The sequence below is a fragment of the Chaetura pelagica genome, unplaced genomic scaffold, assembly GCF_000747805.2.
Source record: "Chaetura pelagica isolate M959 unplaced genomic scaffold, ChaPel_1.0 scaffold31, whole genome shotgun sequence".
Classification (NCBI taxonomy): domain Eukaryota; kingdom Metazoa; phylum Chordata; class Aves; order Apodiformes; family Apodidae; genus Chaetura; species Chaetura pelagica.
In genome coordinates, this window is record NW_009952481.1 from 1529526 (window position 1) to 1548989 (window position 19464).

General features: G+C 45.5%; 1 protein-coding gene across 2 annotated transcripts; it reads left to right on the top strand.

Moving 5' to 3' along the window:
* The first annotated feature begins 233 nt into the window (after positions 1 to 233).
* GDNF (glial cell derived neurotrophic factor) lies at positions 234 to 19209 on the top strand. Of its 2 annotated transcripts, none has more exons than XM_010008718.1 (2): positions 234 to 405; positions 18725 to 19209. In XM_010008718.1, the coding sequence occupies exons 1-2, from the start codon at positions 234 to 236 to the stop codon at positions 19207 to 19209; spliced, it is 657 nt and encodes a 218-aa protein (XP_010007020.1). The 2 variants fall into 2 exon arrangements, with proteins under 2 accessions (XP_010007020.1, XP_010007021.1); XM_010008719.1 differs by having other exon boundaries at positions 234 to 306.
* The last annotated feature ends 255 nt before the right edge of the window (positions 19210 to 19464 follow it).

Sequence of the window (19464 nt, forward strand, 5' to 3'; positions counted from 1 at the left end):
GAAGAGCCTACCTCCCTGGAAGGTGATGGGAGTAGGGGGCTGAACTGGGTGCAGGTTGATTCCTCCTCTCTGTCTTCGGTCCCGTCCAGGGTGGGCAGACTTTTCTGGGGTGCAAAACTGCCCAGCTTTGTCTCGGTGCAGACAGGGAGGGGATGGGACTAGGGGAGCACAGCAGCGGGGGCTAACCCTGCCTCTCTTCTCTGCTAGGGGCCCGTGTTGGCAGGAGATCTAAGATGAAGTTATGGGATGTTGTGGCTGTCTGCGTGGTGCTGCTCAACACGGTCTCCACCTCGCCCCTGCCCACCGGTAAGACGCCTCTCAAGGGGCCCCCTTCAGTGGTAGAGGGGCCTGAAGACGATCTCTCCCCCATCAGCCTGCTGCCTCCCTATGCTGTGCACAGTGACTGTAAGAAACATTCGCCTTTGTAGCCACTGCTGTCTGTTTTGCTAAACCCGCTCCCCTTTGCTTAGGTGTCAGGGTGAAGAAAGGACCCACCCTACTACCACTTCCTGCCCCCACTTCTCCCCCAGCCAAGGTCAGTGGTTCTGGTCTGGCTCCAGCAGCTCCAAACCAAGCCATCCTCCAAAGTTTGCAGTTGGCAATTGCAGGGCAATGCCGCTGCTTCCCCCTGCCACCCCCCAGCTTTGTCTTCCTGGCAGTCTTGAGGTCACTTGAGTTAAAAAATCTGGAGAGATGGGAAAGTTAATCGTATGCACAGGAGTGGAGAAGAGGACCTCACAATTCAGGCACTCCTCTCCCAACTCTTCCAGCTCCTTTCCCTGCTCAACCTTGCCAATCCAGTTATTCACACTGTGTAATGGGCAAAAGTCCTGATGGAGTTTGAGCTCCATGGTGGGAGGCACTGTACACATCCTGCAGTGCTCCATAGTTTCATTAAATTCTTCATGGACCCTGATAATGAAATCAGTATGTCCACGTGGAAATGTGGAGAAGGGGAGTGGTGGCAGATTTAGGAGCTTGATGCAGAGAAATCCACATGAACCAGCTCACAGTAAGACAGCTTACAATCCAAATGACAGATAATAATAATACCTTGCTAATAATAGGTCTCCTACAATAGCAGATACAGGATTTTCACAGTGGTGCGTGAGTGTTATGCTAACTCTGGTGGCTTCTTAAAGTGAAAGTTAATATGACTCCATAAGAAGTGGCAAAATACTCAAATGAAATGTGGAGATGTTCACTTAGCAAAGGCACAAGCTCAGCTTGGTTGTTGCTTCATTTGCCCTTGCTCAGCCCTCTCTGTTTAGCTCATTGCAGGATGCAGACAGTATCCAGTCACAGGGATTCATTTTTATCTCCTTATCGGGAGGCATGTCCTTGCCCTGTGCCTGCCACAGCTCCAGCCATGGGCAGCCCCGCTCTGGTTTCTCTGGGAGCAGCAGGGCTGACACAGCATGGAGGCACCAAGCAGGGAATCATGTGCCATGACTCCCTTTTCATCCCCTCTCCAGCACCCATCACCTCTTCCACAGATACACCCATGTCATTCCCCATTTAGTCTTCTCTCTTTCCTTTTCTTGTTTGTGTTTTCCCCCTGCTGGAATCTTGCCTAAGTCGCCACCTCCACGTGTCCCAGCCCAGGCTCTTGCTGCTCACAGACCAGCAGTCCCCAATGTCCTTTCAGCCCCTTCACATAGGGAGGTCGGCCAGAAGTGCTTCCTCCCAGGGCTCCAGCCTGCCAGGGCTTCAGGGCCATCACGTGATCTTCTTCACCAGGGCAACCTGCATGGCAGAATAGGTCCTACAAAGGGCAGTGATCAGTTTGCTTGCTGCAGTGCCAGTGGCAAGAAGAGCATTAGGGGTCAAGCTGCACCAGTCTGCAGCTGTGGCAGAAGCTGCAGGGTGGGAGAGCATTAATACTTCATCTTTCCAGGGTGATAGTGTTTGTCTGATGCCTGCTTTTATCTTGAAACTTCTGATATGATTGTTTCTCCACAACAGTTCAAGTGCAAAGGCAGCAGTAGTCATCTTGTCTGATCCCTATGAGTTGGGTAAACAAGAAGTGGGAAGAAAGACAACCTGTGTTTTATCTGCACTCTGGTAGTATCAATAGACAGCCTTTTCCAATTAGCTTTGTTTGCAGGGTACAGACAGGCTTTGCAAGAAGGGATGGGTTACAGGTTATTGCCTGGGATAGTCATTCAAGAAAGTGCTGATACTTCGGTGTCAATCTCTTTAACCCTGCTGACCACCAGTAGGAGGGCCTGGCTGCAAGAAAGTAGTAAGCAGTGCTGTTCTTGACAGCAGAAACTGGGGAAAACCCAGGGAGTTCCTGTCGTCCTTGCGCAGCAGTGGTTTACACAGCACCCGTGCCTGAAAGCCAAAGACTCTTCTCTCTACTACGTTGCCAAGTTGGATGAGTCAGGGGAAACCTGGAGAAAAGCAGCTCTAAGAAGGCAATGAAATACTTTAATCCACTTTTACACCATTTTTAGTTGGTTTAAAAGTGTGTGTTGTCTGGAGAGCAGTCTGCAAACAGAGCCCCTGATACCATCTGGACACATCGCTGTCTTCCCACCAGAGCAACACTTTGTTCAAGTCACCACCATCAGTGTCTTCGACATATTTGTTTCTCTCCACTTACGATTTCATGGTGTTCACCGTTGAATGCATGAAAGGCAAAAAAGTGGTGTACACAGGAGCAGTGATGTCTATGCCATTAGACTTTTCCTCTGCAAGGTTTCTCTTACAAGCAGAGGGCAGTGTGCTGTGAGCATGCAAGCGTTCTTGCAGCTCCCCAGCTCATCTGCTGGTGGGGCTGCGGTGTATTAGTATCTCTGGATGCTGCTGGGCAGCCACTTCGCTGAGGGTGTTTGCAGGAGGCAGCTCACAGAGCGGTGGGAGCACCATCATTGTTGCCCGTTTTGGCTTATCTGGGCGGAGCAGTGTGTGGACAGTAAAGAGGGCTGAGTGCTGGATGGTTAAAATAATGATGCACTGGTCCCCCAAAAGCAATCTCTGGGCAGGCTGGGTGGGGAGTAGCAGTTGTGCTCCAAGGTGTGCATTGCTCTTGCTCCAGGGAGATTGGGTCCCCCGTACACCTTTTGCAACAGGGCTTGGAAGGGTTGTGAGATCAAGTCCTGCTCCTAAGGGCTTACCAAACACCTTGCTGGAGCACAGGTCCATTTTTCCAGGCTCTCAACAACTTTTTATGTTCTTATTTGGTGGGATTTCTATCTCTGCAGAGTAGTCTGAGGTCACCTGATGTTACCCCATCTCTTTTTAGATTGGTTCAAAACCTTCCCTTGTTCCAGCCTACAAGGAAGGTTCTAACCTCCTGGGCTGATCAGGTGTAATGTGCTGACCTTTGCTTTTCAGGGCAGTAATCAGAGATGGCAGAGGGTGTTGGCAGTTTCAGTCTTCTGCATTTTTTAGTGGACTTGGAGGCTGAAGTAAGAGAAGCCTCCATAAATGCACTGCCTTTGAGATAAATCCAGTGTTCACAGGTGTTTTAGGCATCAGTGTTCATGGGATAGCTTATTTTGCACAAAGAAGAGTAGCTGCAGAGTTTGTAAGGCTAGGAAACCTTTTCCTTGTTTCCCTCATGCTACAGCCTGCCAAGGAAAAGATACAGTTAGCTTAAATAGCAACTGCAAACAGAACAAATGTAAAACAAACTATTATAAACTAAATATGAAGTCAGCAGGTTCAGAAGCATGATGGCACAGAGGCAGCCAAACACTTGGTTTGACTTACATGCAGTTCCCAGTGAATACATTTTGTAACTGCCTGCTGCTGTATGGCCATAATCAACATGTATCTGAGGACCAGAGCATCCTAAGAGCCAGGGTATGATACACAGTCCCTTGATCAAGTGAGCATCTTTAGTAAGAACTAGTGGCAAGCATGTGGAATTAAATAAAAAAATCTCCTAACAGGCTTTTTCTCATGGGGAAGGTTGTTTTTTTGCATTATAATGTCTGAGTTGCCCTATGGTCACTGTGTGGTAGTTTGTTTTTGGAGCTCCTTTGGTATGTTTGTTATGCAGTAACACACCGTGGTATGTGTGTGTTACACCTCCTTTAAAAATTCTTCATACCGCTGCCAAGGGGTGTTTAATGTTAAGTTACTGCATTTAGCTGCAACGTTATCAACTAATGTGGAAACTATCTAGAACAGTGTTATCGTGGGTCTTTTAAGGCAGAAACAGTATTAACTTAAACTTAAAACTGAATGTATTTTCTTCCTTGCAGTATTAGCCACATTCAGTGTTACAAACCAGAGCTCTCATGTTTCTGTCCAGGCTTTCCTGCACCACACACCCACGGTGTGGCATATGCGCTTTCATCTAAGGTGCCCAGAAGCCACAGAGATAACCTGCCCATGCACAGAAAATCCAGTGCGTTGGAGAGGTATCATCTGCCACACCGAGCAGGTGCCACAATGTGTCATTTGATCCGTGTGTGCATCCAGTACAGCCAGTGCATCCAGCCAGTGTCAGACTGCGCATGCCTGTGACCCAGGGCCAGCACATATATACATATATATAGCAAAGTTTGTCTGCATGGGCACGCCCAAGTTATCTAAGCATTTAGAAATCTCAAGCATTCAAGTTTGCCCATTCATGGGCAAAATTCCAGAAAAAGAAAGAACAGGTCATATCTGGTTAAATCCAGATGCATGTAGCCCTATAAGTTGGCTTCTGCACCGTCTCAGGTATAAATACCAAGTAGAGTCCTGTGAAGGGTGTTCTGGGGCTTAAGGAGGAAAGGACTGAAATGCAAGAGAATGTGGTTTTATTCTCATTTTCATAGAATCATAGAATATACTGAGTTGGAAGGTACCCATCAGGATCATTGAGTCCAACTCCTGTCCCTGTGTATGGCACCCCAAGAATCACACCCTGTGCCTGAGAGCATCATCCAAAGGCTTCTTGAACTCAGGCAGGTGTGGTGCTGGAACCACTTCCCTGGGGAGCTTGTTCCAGTGCTCGACTGCCCTCTGTGTGAAAAGCCTTTTCCTGATATCCAACCTAAACCTCTCTTGGTTCAGCTTCCTGACATTTCCCCAAGTCCTGTCATTTGCCACAGGAGTGAAGACATCAGTAGATGTTAGACTTATCCTATGTTTAAAATTTTTTGTCTTAGTTGCTTTTCAATGTAGGGACCTCAAAAATTTCCCAGCGGAAGTGTGAATCTTTTAACATGTTTTGCAGGTGTGAGTTGCTGGGTGACATATCCAAACGTGCTTTTCTTGTTCATCTTTCATAGGCCTATTCAGTAAATTTTAGAAATCCTCATGTCCAGGGTTTGCAGATGACAAGCTGCAAAACCCTTCTTCAAAGTCTGAAGAATTCAGCTGTGTAGTAACTATTGATAGATTGATGGGGGGAGGCATTATTTGTCCATGAAAAGAGGATCTTCAGATTGATAGGTTGTAATGGCTTTGTAAATTATACTGTTCCTGATCAGGATGGCATAAAGTAGGTTTAAAAGACTTCAAGTTACAGGGGCCCAGAGAAGCCACTGGGGTCATTGAGTCCTGTCCCTCACAACTGCAGGTGATCAGGGATGGACTTCTAATGCAAATATCCAATTCTTATCCCCCAGGCATACTATCAACTTGTAGTACACAGGCCAGATGCCACACACAACGGCACTTACTGTGGATTCTCATACTTCTGAGGTAGTAAGTTAATGACAACTAATAAACGAGGAATACTAAATATTGCAGCACAAGCACGTTTAGGATCCTCAGACATCTAAGTAGGCCGTGGCCATGTTAGTGCTGGTAGAGTGGTTGACACTGCAGGATGGTCATTTTTTGACAAAACCTGCTGTAGTTTCTGATCAAGTAATAACTGGTAAGGAGAACCAAGGGAAGGATTTCCATTATTCTTGGAAATCCAGTCCTGATTACAAAGAGAAGAAAGAAAACAATCAACAAGATTTTTGAGACAGGTACAAACAAAGCATTGTAACACAAAATATATATTAGAATATGTCTAGTTTTAAGATGAAGAATAGAAAAATAATTATGTGAGGCATTTCGAATATCAGTATTCTTTTGCAGGAATAAAATCATGTTTTATGACTTAGCAGGTATTTAGGCTGTATGTATTGGCACAGCATTTAAACTGAAACCTGCAGATAGGTTTTGCTAAAGTCGGTGGAACTTGTGCAAATGCTTTAGTGATTATTGAACAGGAATAGTATTCAGAGGAAGCAAACACTGAAATCAAAGTACTTGTTTTCCTGCACTGGTGCCAGGCAGTGTTACAGCAGCCATATGCTGAAACATCTCAGGTGGCAGGCCAACTGGTGGTATCCCCTTTAACTAACAAGCTACATACAGACATCTGGACTACCTCCAGTCCCATCCCAACCCTGTAGGATTTCTTTGGGAAATCCAGCTGTTACTCAGGAAATTTCTGACTGGGCTAGGAAGAAGCTCACTCTTCTGAGCACACACCAGGCCGTCGTCCCACATCCAGTGTGACACCTCCGGCAGCAGAGCATGTAGCACTTGTCCCAGAGTCAGGGAACAATTATCATAATAACAAATTCCAAACTGCATATTAAAACTTACATGATTTACTGGCACAGGGGAAGAGAATGGGATAGGGTTCCATCCTTCTGCTTTGCTGCATGTACTTGATCCTTGGGAACACCCCTAAAGCCCAACAGGAGATGCAATGTAAGAGGACAGGCAGGCTGGGAATAGTTGCTGTTATTTATTTAGGAATGCTGTTCCCTTTCCTTGAGCTGGTGCAAAAGTAGGGCTGAGTGGCTGATATGAGATATTACTGATGTCATGTGAGGGCTGAGCTGGATCACTTCTGCACCCAGAATGCTAAAGGGTTTATTACCCACTGTATTTTCTTCATTAATATCTCAGCACGGTACCTGTAAGCTTGTCTGCATGCAGTCTTGCTAACAGAGGTCACAGGTTTCAGGTCCCTCTCATGCATACTCACTCAAGGCTCTCAGTGTTGGGGCAGAACCAAATATTAAGGTTTCCAGGCTTTACTGGAGAGCTGGACAGGGAAGTTGTGGAGGCACTGCTTACAAGGGTGTTGCAATAGGTTGAGGGACAGTGATCTTAAACTGGAGCAGATTTAGATTGGGTGTCAAGAAGAAGCTCTTTACTATGAGGACGATGAAGCACTGGGATGGGTTGCCCACAGAATTCTTGGAGGCCCCATCCCTGCAAACATGCAAGGTCAAGCTTAACAAGGCTCTGAGCAACTTGATATAGTAAAAAATGTCCTTGCACAACACAGGGGGGGCTGCAATCATCTTAGATGACCTTTAAAGGATCCTTCCAACCCCAAACATTTTATGATTTTATTATTTGGAGGGGTACAAGCCTTGGTGAGGAGACAACAGGGAGGTATGTGCCTTGTCCAGGTTTAACTCCTGCTCCACCACTGGTTCCAGCCAGGGCACTGTCATTTGTTTGTCATTTTTTTCCCCCTTTTACACTCTTTACACCTTAACTTTTTCAGATGCGAGACTGTTCGACGGGTGCTTGAGTACCCACACAGCCTTGTACAGTAAGGCCCTAGTGCAGATAGGCTCCAGGCAGCTGCTGCAGGAGCTGTCGCAACATCTGAAGAGAAACTGCAGAAGAGCTCTCTGCTCCTGAGTGCCTCAGAATGGGGTTTCAAAGCTCTGAATGAGAGGCAGGACCACATCTTTCTGCTATTCTTTGCTGCTTGACTGCTGGATGAGACACTGCTTTTTTCCCTTCGCACAAGGACTGAGTGAAAAAGAATAAACTCCTGTGGACAGGTCAGCTTGCAAAGCAGCTTCTTTTTCTTCATCCAGTTCATCTGACCTTGCTGTTTCCACCTGCTCTCAGGGTACACATCTTATAGCAGCCATCCAATACCTGAAGGAGTCTACAAGAAAGCTGGAGGTGGGCTTATTATTAGGGCATGCAGTGATAGGACAAAGGGTAATGGCTTTAAACTAAATGATAGCTTTTGCTTGGACGAAATTCTTGGAAGAAATTATTTACTGTGAGGGTAGTGGGACACCAGAAGAGGTTATCCAGAGAAGTTGCAGATGCCCCATCCCTGGAAGTGTTCAAGGACAGGTTGGATGCAGTTTTGAGCACCCTCATGTTGTGGGAGATGTCCCTGCCCATCCAGGGGGGTTGGAACCATCTTTAAGGTCCTTTCCAACCCAAACCATTTTAGGATTCTGTGATTCTATAATCCTTCATACTTTCGCTCAGCAATAATTCTGATATAAATACTAAACCTACGGTAGGATCTCCACAATATTTCTCCAGACTGGTTTGATTGCAGTAGTAAGCCCAGGTGTTTTTGTATTAGAAAGTAGTAAATAGAACATAAAGACAGAGAATTGAATTGCAGCTGGAGACATTTTGGCAGGCAGTGCTTCTTGCACTTCAAGCAGTGTGAGATAAGTGCAGCAGCACTGAAAGTACAGTTCATGAGTGTCAGACTCAACCTGTTGAAGTAAACATCTTTGATAACAGATTTTGAAGTTCACTTGGGTGGAAAACCCCTAGCTGATCTTTGATGTCCCTTCCAACCCAACCCCTTCTATGATTCTACGATTCCATTCTCCCAGCTAGCAGCAATTATGATAGTCCTGTTGTTTCTCCCTTTTTTCTCCTGGTGGGAAACAGCATTTCATACCTGCAAGAAGTGGACAAAGGCTTCAAGAGGAGGCAACACAAAGCATGGCAGTGTGAAAATAAATAGAAAGTACTCCACAGATTTGGCCATATGACCAACACATGGGAAGCAGCAGGGTTAGCAAGTGATCTACAAACACAAAACTTGGCTGCTCCATCAGGAGCAAGTGCACCAGGAAGGTTAACCCTGTGCCTTTTTTCAGTGCTGCCCTCTCATACCTGACTGATGTGAGTGGCCCTGGAGTAATCCTTAGTGCTTTACCTTGATGAGAGACAAGTGACACTGCTGAGAGGCTCTATTTCTAAAGGCTCCCTGCATCAGAGGGGAGGACACAGCATGTCCTGGAAGCTGGCGAGGCAGGGAGTGAGAACTTTATGAATCATTTAAAGATGAGCTGACCCTGCTGTCTTTGATCTTCTATTTCCTAATGGACACAGCTGACTGGTTTCCATTTCACTCAGACCTGTGGATTTTCATGAAAGCAAAGCCATGCCTCAGAGCGGTGATATTTTAATTGTTTAAATCCTTAAAACCTTTCAGCCTAACTATTTTTAACACCTTCCTTTGCTTTAATGCCTGTGTTACAGGCTTTTTTTTCATGAAAAATATTTCATTTTCAATAAAATAAATTATATATCCTCAGGTATCTGTTTCCTGCTAGCAAATAATCTAAGAAATATCTTCGAGAGTATAATTTTGGCATTTGGGAAGTTTTAAGTTTGGAAACTTAAAAAATAACCAGGTGTTGGCTTCATCCTGGCTCAAACCAGGACACCAGGAAAGGAAAGAAATTAAAATATTTTAATTATGAAAGGCCCAGATTAAAATACCAGAACTGTATTTGAAAAAAATTATCAAAACACAGTTCTGGATCTGAATTTTGTAAACACTGCTTACCATTACAATAAGGTGGATTAACCCCCCTAGACTTTGAATTTGTACTTTAAACCAAAGTCTGAATGCTGTTGTTTGAACTTAACTAATCAAAAGGACATTGCTTAAGTGAAATATCCTCACAATTTTATTAAATATTTTGCCTGATGTTTTGATGTAGTAGCTGTATGCTTTACACATGCATGCCTAAAAGCTGTAGTGTAAAACAAAATTCTCATTTTAGAGAGAATCTCAGTTTTGGAATACCTTATATGACTTCTGTTACAGCAGTTTAAGTCAGGATAATGCAAAATGCCAAATGACATTGCAGTGATGTGATTACATTTTCCCAAGATCAGTATGGAAAACTATTCTATAAAGTAAGTTTTATGAGGAAAAAAAAAAACAACGCAACAAACAACACACCCACAAAAACCCACTTACATCAATTATTATTTTGCAATTAATAGCATTTAAAATTTTCTTGTAAACCATAATAGACAGGATGGTCAGAAGAAACTGTAGTTAGCCTTTTAACTCTGTAGCCAGGCATCAAAATGAGTAACTGGATTTTTTTTTCTCAGAAGCTGAAGATCCATCTGTTCCCACTGAAATCAATTTGTGGTCAGGTACAAACTGAGAGTTTCTTGGTCTACCGTGCTGGGTTACTGCCATTGCAGGGAATATTTGGCTTTAAAATAAATCTGTTGCCAGTGAAATCAAAGGAATAGTTTACAAAATGTAATTGTGATCACATTTGAACAGAGAGAAATAAATGGTCCATTTTTCATTAATGGAGACTTGTTTTCTTGAAAATGTGGTGAGTCTGGTTTGGATATTCTTTTAGAACTGTATTATGTAGTAATCTATCTGAACACTGTATAATTTATTCTTGTAAAAGGTATAGGCATCAGATCCCGGTCCTGCTGGCATGCAGTGTGTATAATTAATTGGAAAAGCAAAGGCAGGCCCAGGGGGGTTTGCAGGGGTAACATGCCCAGCAGAAGGCTTATTTCTATGCATGCCCAAAGCAGAGCTCCAAGGTGGCTTTCTGCAGAGGCTGGTGGGGAGCACCACGGGTGTTTGGCTGCAGGAACCTGTGACTGTACACTCTGCCAGCTCTTGCAGTGCCCAGAGGACTGGGTCTCTGCTTGGGGGTGGGCAGATCAAAGCTTCAGGTTCCAGAGAGCTTCAGTAAGGCGAGAATTTCAGTTTGTGTTCAACAGAGACGTTCCTAACCCACAAAGTTGGGTCAAAACTATGATCTGAGTGTGCCCTAAAGGTTCAGAAAGCAAGCAAACAGCTTGCAAACAGCAAGAACAAGATAAAAATATTACCGGGTTTTTTAATTAGCAGTTTTAATTGGTTTAATTTCTTCTCTTTTTGTTTGACTCCTGGAGTTCTGAGCATTTGTTGTTCTCCAGCTGTGCCTGGTCACTCTTCTTCCCATATGCACCAATCCTGTGATGCTTCATTCTTTCCTTCTTTTATTTTTAATTCATTTTTTCTTCACATGAGAAACTCCCAGCAGATCAAGAACCCTGGTTCAGCTGGACATGGGAGACAGAGAAGGTGCCCAGAAGCAGACTGGCAAATGGGCTGCCATGCGTATTCCTGTCTTGATATTTCAGTGCTACGAAAGCAGCTTCATGCTGCGGTTGCCCCCTGAGGAAACGGCTCTGCCTGTTCCTACCTGGATGGTCAGGACCTTGGCGTGGTACTAAAAGAAGCAGGAGAGTGAGAAGAGCAGGAGCAGGACACGGGTGCTGGTCGCAGCTCCCACAGACACCACTGCCTGCTCCCTGCTCCTGCTGCTGGGGTGCTAGACAGAGGCACACCACCAACACCTGCACATGCCCACACACAAACTCCTTCAAGGGATTTCCCCAGGGAGTTGGACAGCCAGGAAGCAGTTTTCAGAAATGTGACAGAAGTCCCAAAAGCAACATCCTGACTTTGCACAAGTCTTGCAGGTGTTTGGAGCACCATAGCTTAAGTGGTGGGACTCAGCCAGTCACTGCTGGGGTCTTTGACCTTTTTCCCATCCTGTGAACAAGATCCACAGAAGCTTCGTGTTCCCTGAGGGAGGATTTTACGTTTCCAGGACATGTGGTCCTTTCCCTTGGAAACACCTGCTTTGAGGTGCATCAAATGTGTAAATCATCCTTTGCTAACCTATATTGAGCACATGCTGTAGTGGGCTATCCTATCCTGTCCTAACCTCATCCCATGCCATCCCATCCTGTTCTATCCTAGATGGATTTCCATTGTAAAATTCTACATCCTCCACACCCTGGAGACTGGGATCAGACACTACTACTCAGAGATCTTTACTGCTTCTATTGCCATAGTATCTGAGTATCTGCTGGCGCTTTGTACAGTGTGACAGGCATCTGTCATGTGTTTGTTCTCTCAGCTTTTCCACCAGAAGGCAAATGTTGTCAGTAAACTAGTTTGTTTTGAAAAAAAATGTGTGTGTATAACTAGATATATTTGTGTCTGTGTATGTGTAAATACAACACACACATACACACATGAGAACTGTGCATGCTGCAGGAAGGGATAGTAAGATGTGCCTTTCCCAGGAGTGTGAAATCCCCATGCAAAGCTCCGTCTGCTTCACTGTCACATCAGTGCAGTCCATGGAGTATTAAAGAAGCAAAGCTGCAGGGCTGTTGACCTTCATTCTGAAATGATAGACATTTTCTAAACAACGTTGGAGACATGTAACTAAGTACCATCAATCAAGGGGTTTTATTCAGGTTACAAATTAGCACTCAATGCCGTGGCAGCCCCTCCGAGTCCAGTGCTGTTCCCTGGCCATACAGTTCAGCTTATCACCATCACCTTTTTTTTTTCCCCAGAAGCACTTAGTGCAGAAATCAAGCAAGTGCTTGGCACATGGTGGCTGTGGTGCAGAGAGGTCTCAATATTCCTGGAGCATGTCTACCAAGTGCCCATCAGGACGTGGTGGTCCTGCTGTCAGTCTTCTCCACCTTCCCTTCTGTCTGTTAGCCTTTTACAGGTTTTATTCCTTGGTCAGTGGTTATTGCTTATTCATGTATGATGTCTAGTGGTAGCTTTCTTAGCACTTAGCTCTAACACCTTGTATCAACTCATCATGCCTTGTGTTAGTGCTGGCATTTCCATTTGGTTGCCCAGGGTTCTGTTTCAGAGCATTTTGGTTTGAGCTCCTAAGCTTTGCACACATAATTGTTGCAGCAGAATATCCCTGCTGGGTCATGACTGGCACCTTGGCATAATCTGCTAAGTCAACTCTTACTTGACTCCTGGCTGTCAAGGTTTCCTTCAAATGCCTGGGAGCCACTCCTAGTGGTGATTTGGAATCATGCTGATGACTATGCCTTGCTAAGCAGCAGAAAATTGGCACCAAGCCACATCTGATTGGTATGAGCCCCCTTGCTTGGATTCAGGGCTCAGTGGTTGCTGGCTCCAGCTGTGCTGGCTCCAGTACTGAGAGCACAGGCCCATGCCACCCACTGTGTGCTGAAACTTTGTGGAGTTGTATATTTGTTGTTCTCAGTATTCCAGCAAGAGAACAGCTGATTGTGGGAACTAGAGGTGTTCCTCTAACAGTGCTCAACTATGGAGGCAAACTTGGAGTACATTGTCAGTCTAGTTGGAACCTGCCCAAAAGTATTGTTGCATTGATCACAATTAGTTTGGGGCTCCAAAGGCAGGGGGTGTTGTTGCTTGTAGCCACTTTCAAGCCACTTTCACTGCCTAGTAATGCAGTTGCCATTGTGTTACATGGTGTGACAGCATGTGAGATTGTTGGTGAGCAGGCACTCAGCAGGATCAGTAGGTCCAGGACATCTTCCTGAGGGAGGCTCTGTCTCCACTGTTCCCACCAGTTCCCTAATATCACCCACATACCTTGTATATCCTCCTGTGTGATATAGTCTCCAAATACTGAAGGTTGCTGCAGGAGTCCTCTTGACAGATTTGGATATCTGCTTAGGGTATTTTCCACTTCCCCTGGGCTGAAGGGGAAGTCCACCTTGGAGGCAGAAAATTGGCTGCCATCCCTCCCCGTGAGTCTCCCAAGTGGCTTGATGTTGCAACAGGGGCTGAGCTGAGCAGGGGTCCCCAGCTCCACTGGACATACTGGCCATGCGTACCTCATCCCAGGTGACAGCGTGGAGCACTTCTTGCATGGCTTGTGTTAGAGCCCCAGTGAGATCAGCAGGATCAGTCATGATGCCAGTTATCCCATCTTCAGGTTGCTGCAAGTCCATATGTGTAGATTTGGCTTCTCTAGTTGAAAACACTGTTGGCTTGACTGCCTGATCTATTTTTTGCCCAACTGCTTCCACCTTCTGCAGTGCTGGCACCCCATGCCTGCATTAGCAGCAACGCTCAGGGCTCTTCTGTGGTTCGTTTCCTCCACCCAAATGAGACAGGCCACTGGAAGTGCAGAAGGCTCCCAGCAACATGACCTCCCTTGGTGCAGCTGGGGTAGTGATCATACATGAACTGGGGTAGAGGTCACTGTAGGCCCTGACCAGGGACACAGTCCACAACGTGGTCCTTTACACTCCAGGCCATGCTTGGATTGGCTCAGGCAGGACACTGCTTGAATCCTGTTACTGATTGTTATTTAACCAAAGTCAGCTCCTGCATACAGCACTGTTGCAGGGGTAGATGGTATTTTTGCATGTGAATTGTAAGCAACTTGAAGATTATGTGCCTTGACAGGTTGTTATCTCCAGGTAAACCCCAGGTTTTTTCTCTCTTCTTAGGTCAGGGACACTTACCTCCTCTTGCTGTGCCAGCAGCACACCAGGCTTGGGATAAGTGTGAGGCTGAGGGCTGCAGACAAGAATCTCTACATATAGGTTGGGTTTCCCAGTAACAATCTTCTGTCCCCTTCCTAGTGGATGACCATGGCATGAATTTTGTTAAACCCCACCATGCTTCCCGGACAATTGTATTTCACTCTCCATAGCCAGTGTCTTATGCCCCATGCTGTTGCTGTGAGACTTGGGCTAGGAGTACATGACAGAGGTGTGGGCTCAGGTAGTCAGAGTAGTATGAGAGGGGTAGTTTGAAGGTGAGAGTGGAGAATGGCACAGCTAGAGACATCTAGTCATTGCCACATCCTTCTCTTAGTGGGTTGTAAGCTAAGAAACCTAGTTTCCTGTGCAACAAACCTAGAAACCAGCCAGTTCCACAGCAACAGTGCCTCCTGCCAAACCCCTTCATCTGCATTTGTGTCAGGGCCAAGGTTGTACTTTAGCAATGGGGACTATGCCAGCTCCACATGGGTCATCTTGCTTGGCTTAGTCTAGCAAGGTGTCTACCCTTTCTTGTTTTTAAGGAATGTAGCCCGCTCATTGCCTTGACCTGGGTCTTTCTCAGTAGGGCAGTATTCGTGTGGTGTAGGCAAACCAGCCTGTCCTGCAACAGAGCTGTGTGGTCCATCCAGTGGACACAGATATCCAAGCAATCCCCCTCCAGTAGATATGGCTTGTATTGGGTGTTTTGGTACCTGCTGTGGAGGTGTTGACAGAGTGCAAGAAGGGTGCACTTACCATTGGTATCACAGGAATACAGGACTTGGTGCGGGGTCCTGCCTTGCTCAGGTCCCATATACCTGTGTAGATGGCAGCCATCCCTCCTTCATGTCTTTAGACAGTCACTGCTCTGTGAGACTGTTGCCTTTAGCATAGGTATCTGTAAAATAAAGTGTAATACATTTTTCCCAGTCCCAAACTCTACAGTTTACATGATCCCATTTCCCATGTACCACTTCCATTATGTGAAGGTACAAGAAGGAAGAAGAGCAGATTTGAGACCATCTAAAGAACCTGAAAGTGTCCAAGTCCATGGGACCTGATAAGATACATCTGTGGTTCCTGAGGGAACTGGTGGATTAAGTTAAAAAACCACTTTCCATCATATTTGAGAAGTCATGGCAGTCCAGTGAAGTTCACACTGACTGAAAATGGAAAATTTTCCATTTTCAAAAAGGGAAAAAAGGAAGACCCAGGGGACTACAGGCCAGTCTTACCTCTGTGCCAGGCAAGATCATGGAGCAGATCTTCATGAAGGCTCTGCTAAGGCGTATGGAGGTGGTTGATGGCAACCAACCACCAGCCTCTACTAAGGCTACTAAGGTGGAGAAGGATGTTTGCGACCAATATGGTTTCAGCAAGGAAAAATCATGCCTTACAAATTTGGCTGCCTTTTACAATGAGGTAACAGCATTGGTGGACAAGGGGAGAGCAACTGAAATCATCTACCTGGACTTGTACAAAACATTTGACACTGTCCTGAATGATATCCTGGTCTCTGTATTGGAAAGATAAGGATTTGATGGGTAGACCACTCAGTGGATTAGGAATTGGCTGGATGTTGCACTCCAAGAGTTGTGGTCAACAGTTCAATGTTCAAATGGAGGCAGGTGACGAGTGGTGTTCCTAAGGAGTCAGTATTGGAACCAGGGCTGTTTAGCATCTTTGTTGGTGACATGGGCAGTGGGACCGAGTGCACCCTCAGCAAGTTTGCTGATGACACCAAAATGTGTGGTGAGGTCAACACACTAGAGGCAAGGGAGGCCATCCAGAGTGACATTAACAGGCTGGAGTGGTGGACCCATGCCAACCTGATGAAGTTCAACAAGGCCAAGTGTAAGGTCCTGCACCTGGGTTGGGGCAATGCCAAGCACAATTACAGGTTGGGTGGCAAATGGATTGAAAGCAGCCTGAAAAGAAGGACTTGGACATGTTGGTTGATAAGAAGCTTAACATGGGCCAGCAATGTGCTTTTGCAGCCCAGAAAACCACTGTGTCCTGGGCTGCATCAAGAACCAGGTCAAGGGAGGTGATTCTCCCCCTCTGCTCTCATCAGACACCACCTGGAGCACTGTGTCCAGTTCTGGGGCTCCCAACACGGGAGGACATGGAGCTGCTGGCACGATTCTAGAGGAGCACCACAAAGATGATCAAAAGGCCTGGAGCACGTCTGCTATGAAGACATGCTGAGAGAGTTGGGGCTGTTCAGTCTGGAGAAGAGAAGACTCTGGGGAGACCTTAGAGCACCTTCCAGTACCTGAAGGGGCTACAGGAAAACTGGGGAGGGGCTTTTTATGAGGGCATGGAGTGATAGGATGAGAATAATGTCTTGAAACTGAAAGAGGGGAGATTTAGACATCAGGAGAAAATTCTAAGGGTAAGGGTTTAAAGGTGGAGAGACACTGGCACAGGTTGCCCAGAGAGGTGTAGAAACCCCGTGACCCCTGGAAACGCACAAAGACGGGTTGAATGGGACTTTGAGCAGCCTCATCTAGTAGGATGTGTCCCTGCCCATGCAGAGGGATTGAAACTATATGATCCTTAAAGTCTTTTCCAACCTAAAACATTCTGTGAGTCCACAATTCAGTGAAGATTGCCTGCCTTCATTATTCTTTTTTCAGGCTATACTGTTTTGCTTGAGTGGTCAATGAAAATGCCATGTACTTCTGATCCATCACTGTTTTGTCACGGAGGGGGGCCTCTAGGACATGACTGCTTTAGGGAGAGGTCCGTTCTCTTCCTTACATGCAGATGCACTGTGTTTCAGCAGCTTTTTGCAGTTACAAAGTTAAGATCCTGCTGCCCCCATCTCCTTTGTAATTTCTGTTTCTATTGCGAATATGAAGGTGCACCTTCATGAGGCAGCCTCGTGTCTTCCTCTGTCCTCTTAAACAGAGTCCATGCCAGCACATGTGGTCTGGGTACTTGTGCTGCCTGGTCTCTCATCAGGGCTTCTGTCTGTTACAGTGCTCAACAGGGAAATGTGGTGCTGAGCCTTTGCCTAAGGAGCTGCTCCCATCTTGGCACCTGACCAGATGAGAGCCTTCATGGCTTAGTGGAGGTACCAGCCTCTCGTCAGGTGGTCACCACATTGGGTATCACCTTTCCTAGTGTTTGCATTTCCTGGGATATTTGTAGGGGTCCTTCTGGAGATGGAGCCTCACATACATGGAGGGCTGGGTGTGTCACAATGATCTGTTAGGTGGGCACTTAGGAGTTACTTACATGAAGCATCCTCTTAGGTCTTACCACAATGGAAGTGAGTCTTCAAGTCTTGATTATTTTGGTGCAGAAAAAATGGATGACAAAAAAACCCAAACACCTTAATACTGCGGTGTAGTTTACATGTTTAAGAGACAATAATTAATAATACAACATAAGGGAACATACACTTCAGCTCCTGACAGCCTGGCCCTCCATTAAATCACTGCATTCACTTAAGCAGACATATGAAGGGATTTAGCCCATGAGAAGTTTACGAATTTCAAAATGCAATTTTTTTTTCCCCATATCATGCTGAAAGCTGAAATCTGAGAACATTTCAGAACACGGTTCAGCTTCATCCTCCTTTAAGACGTTCATCCTGCTAGTATCAAAACATTTTATTGACTTCAACTTTTAATTTACTTGAATAATTTATCACAGGTAGAGTATGTATAAAGTGAAAAATTAAATAGATATTTTATTTTCATAAAAAGAAGATGCATTAATAGCATATCCCTTGAAAAATTAACATAATGCTTCTGTTCTGACCTATTTCTGCTGAGTCAAATCAGCATTTTATGATGCAAAATGCTTCCATGACAAATTTCTCAAAAGCTCTGATAATAATTATCCCCTCAAAGGAGTGAAAAAGCAGGCATTCAGCCAGGAATAACAGCTCAGCCTGGTACTCCAGCAAACTCCTCCTTCTGTCCTGCCCAGAAACCTTATCAATAGGTGGCTTTGGCAATACTAACCACTGCTGACAGTCATTAACAATTTTAATCACTAAATTGCTTTAAAGAGACTTCATCCTTTTGCTGCTTTGCTGGGAGCAGCCTCACCTCTCTAGGCTGGCTTCATCCCCCCTTTGACTAATACGAATATAATTACATGCTTTTCCTTCTCTTGATTTTTAAAGGGCTCACTCAATATGGAAAGATGTGCTGGAGTGCTGCTAAGCATCAGCAGACACTTACAGTGATACATACATATCTCATTTATTTTTCCCCAAATGAGTTTCCATGATGATCTAAACTGTTGCAAATTCTCCCACATTTCTGAGGGTCCTGGGCACGTGCTCTGGAGTGATGGGTAGAGCATCTTGCGTGTGTCTGACATTTCTGAGCACCAAATGGACAAACTTAATGAGAAGTGACATGTGACAAAGCCTTTTCTTTCTTTCTTTCCCAAACAGCTAATATGCCAGAGGATTATCCAGATCAGTTTGATGAGGTAGTGGACTTTATTCAAGCCACCATTAGAAGATTGAGGAGGTCACCGGATAAACACACTCCAATTTTTTCTAGGCGGGAGAGGAACCGGCAAAATGCAGCCATGAACATAGAGAATTCCAGCAAAAAGGGAAGGAGGAATCAAAAGGGCAAAAATCGGGGATGTGTCTTAACAGAAATACATTTAAATGTGACCGACTTGGATTTGGGATATGAAACCAAAGAAGAGCTGATTTTCCGATACTGCAGTGGATCTTGTGATGCAGCCGAGACCACCTATGACAAGATTTTAAAAAACTTAACCAGAAAGAAAAAACTGGTCACTGACAAAGTGAGGCAAGCTTGTTGCAGACCCACAGCCTTTGATGATGACCTGTCCTTTTTGGATGATAACTTGGTTTACCACATACTGAAAAAACATTCCGCAAAAAGGTGTGGATGCGTCTAAAGATGGGGATCAGAGTTCATGGGGATGTTTCTGCTCAGAGCACAGAAAAAGAGGACCAAGAATGCAGGACAAGGGGTCATGAGACCCTGGGGGATGGGGCATGAAGTGGGGTAGGAGGATGGAGGCTTTTGACATCCTACGGAAAAGTAAATAAAAGCTCAGGTGGAGATGCCGATGGCTGGATGGCCTGCGTGCTCCCTTACCCATTTCACACCGTCCACTGGCAGTGAGATTCAGATCCATGAGGAACGTGCT

Excerpts from the sequence above, each read along its gene's own strand:
- GDNF (XM_010008718.1), top strand. The coding sequence starts at position 234 with ATGAAGTTATGGGATGTTGTGGCTGTCTGCGTGGTGCTGCTCAACACG. Across the intron at positions 406-18,724 it reads CTATGCTGTGCACAGTGACT|CTAATATGCCAGAGGATTAT; the intron begins GTAAGAAACATT and ends TTTCCCAAACAG.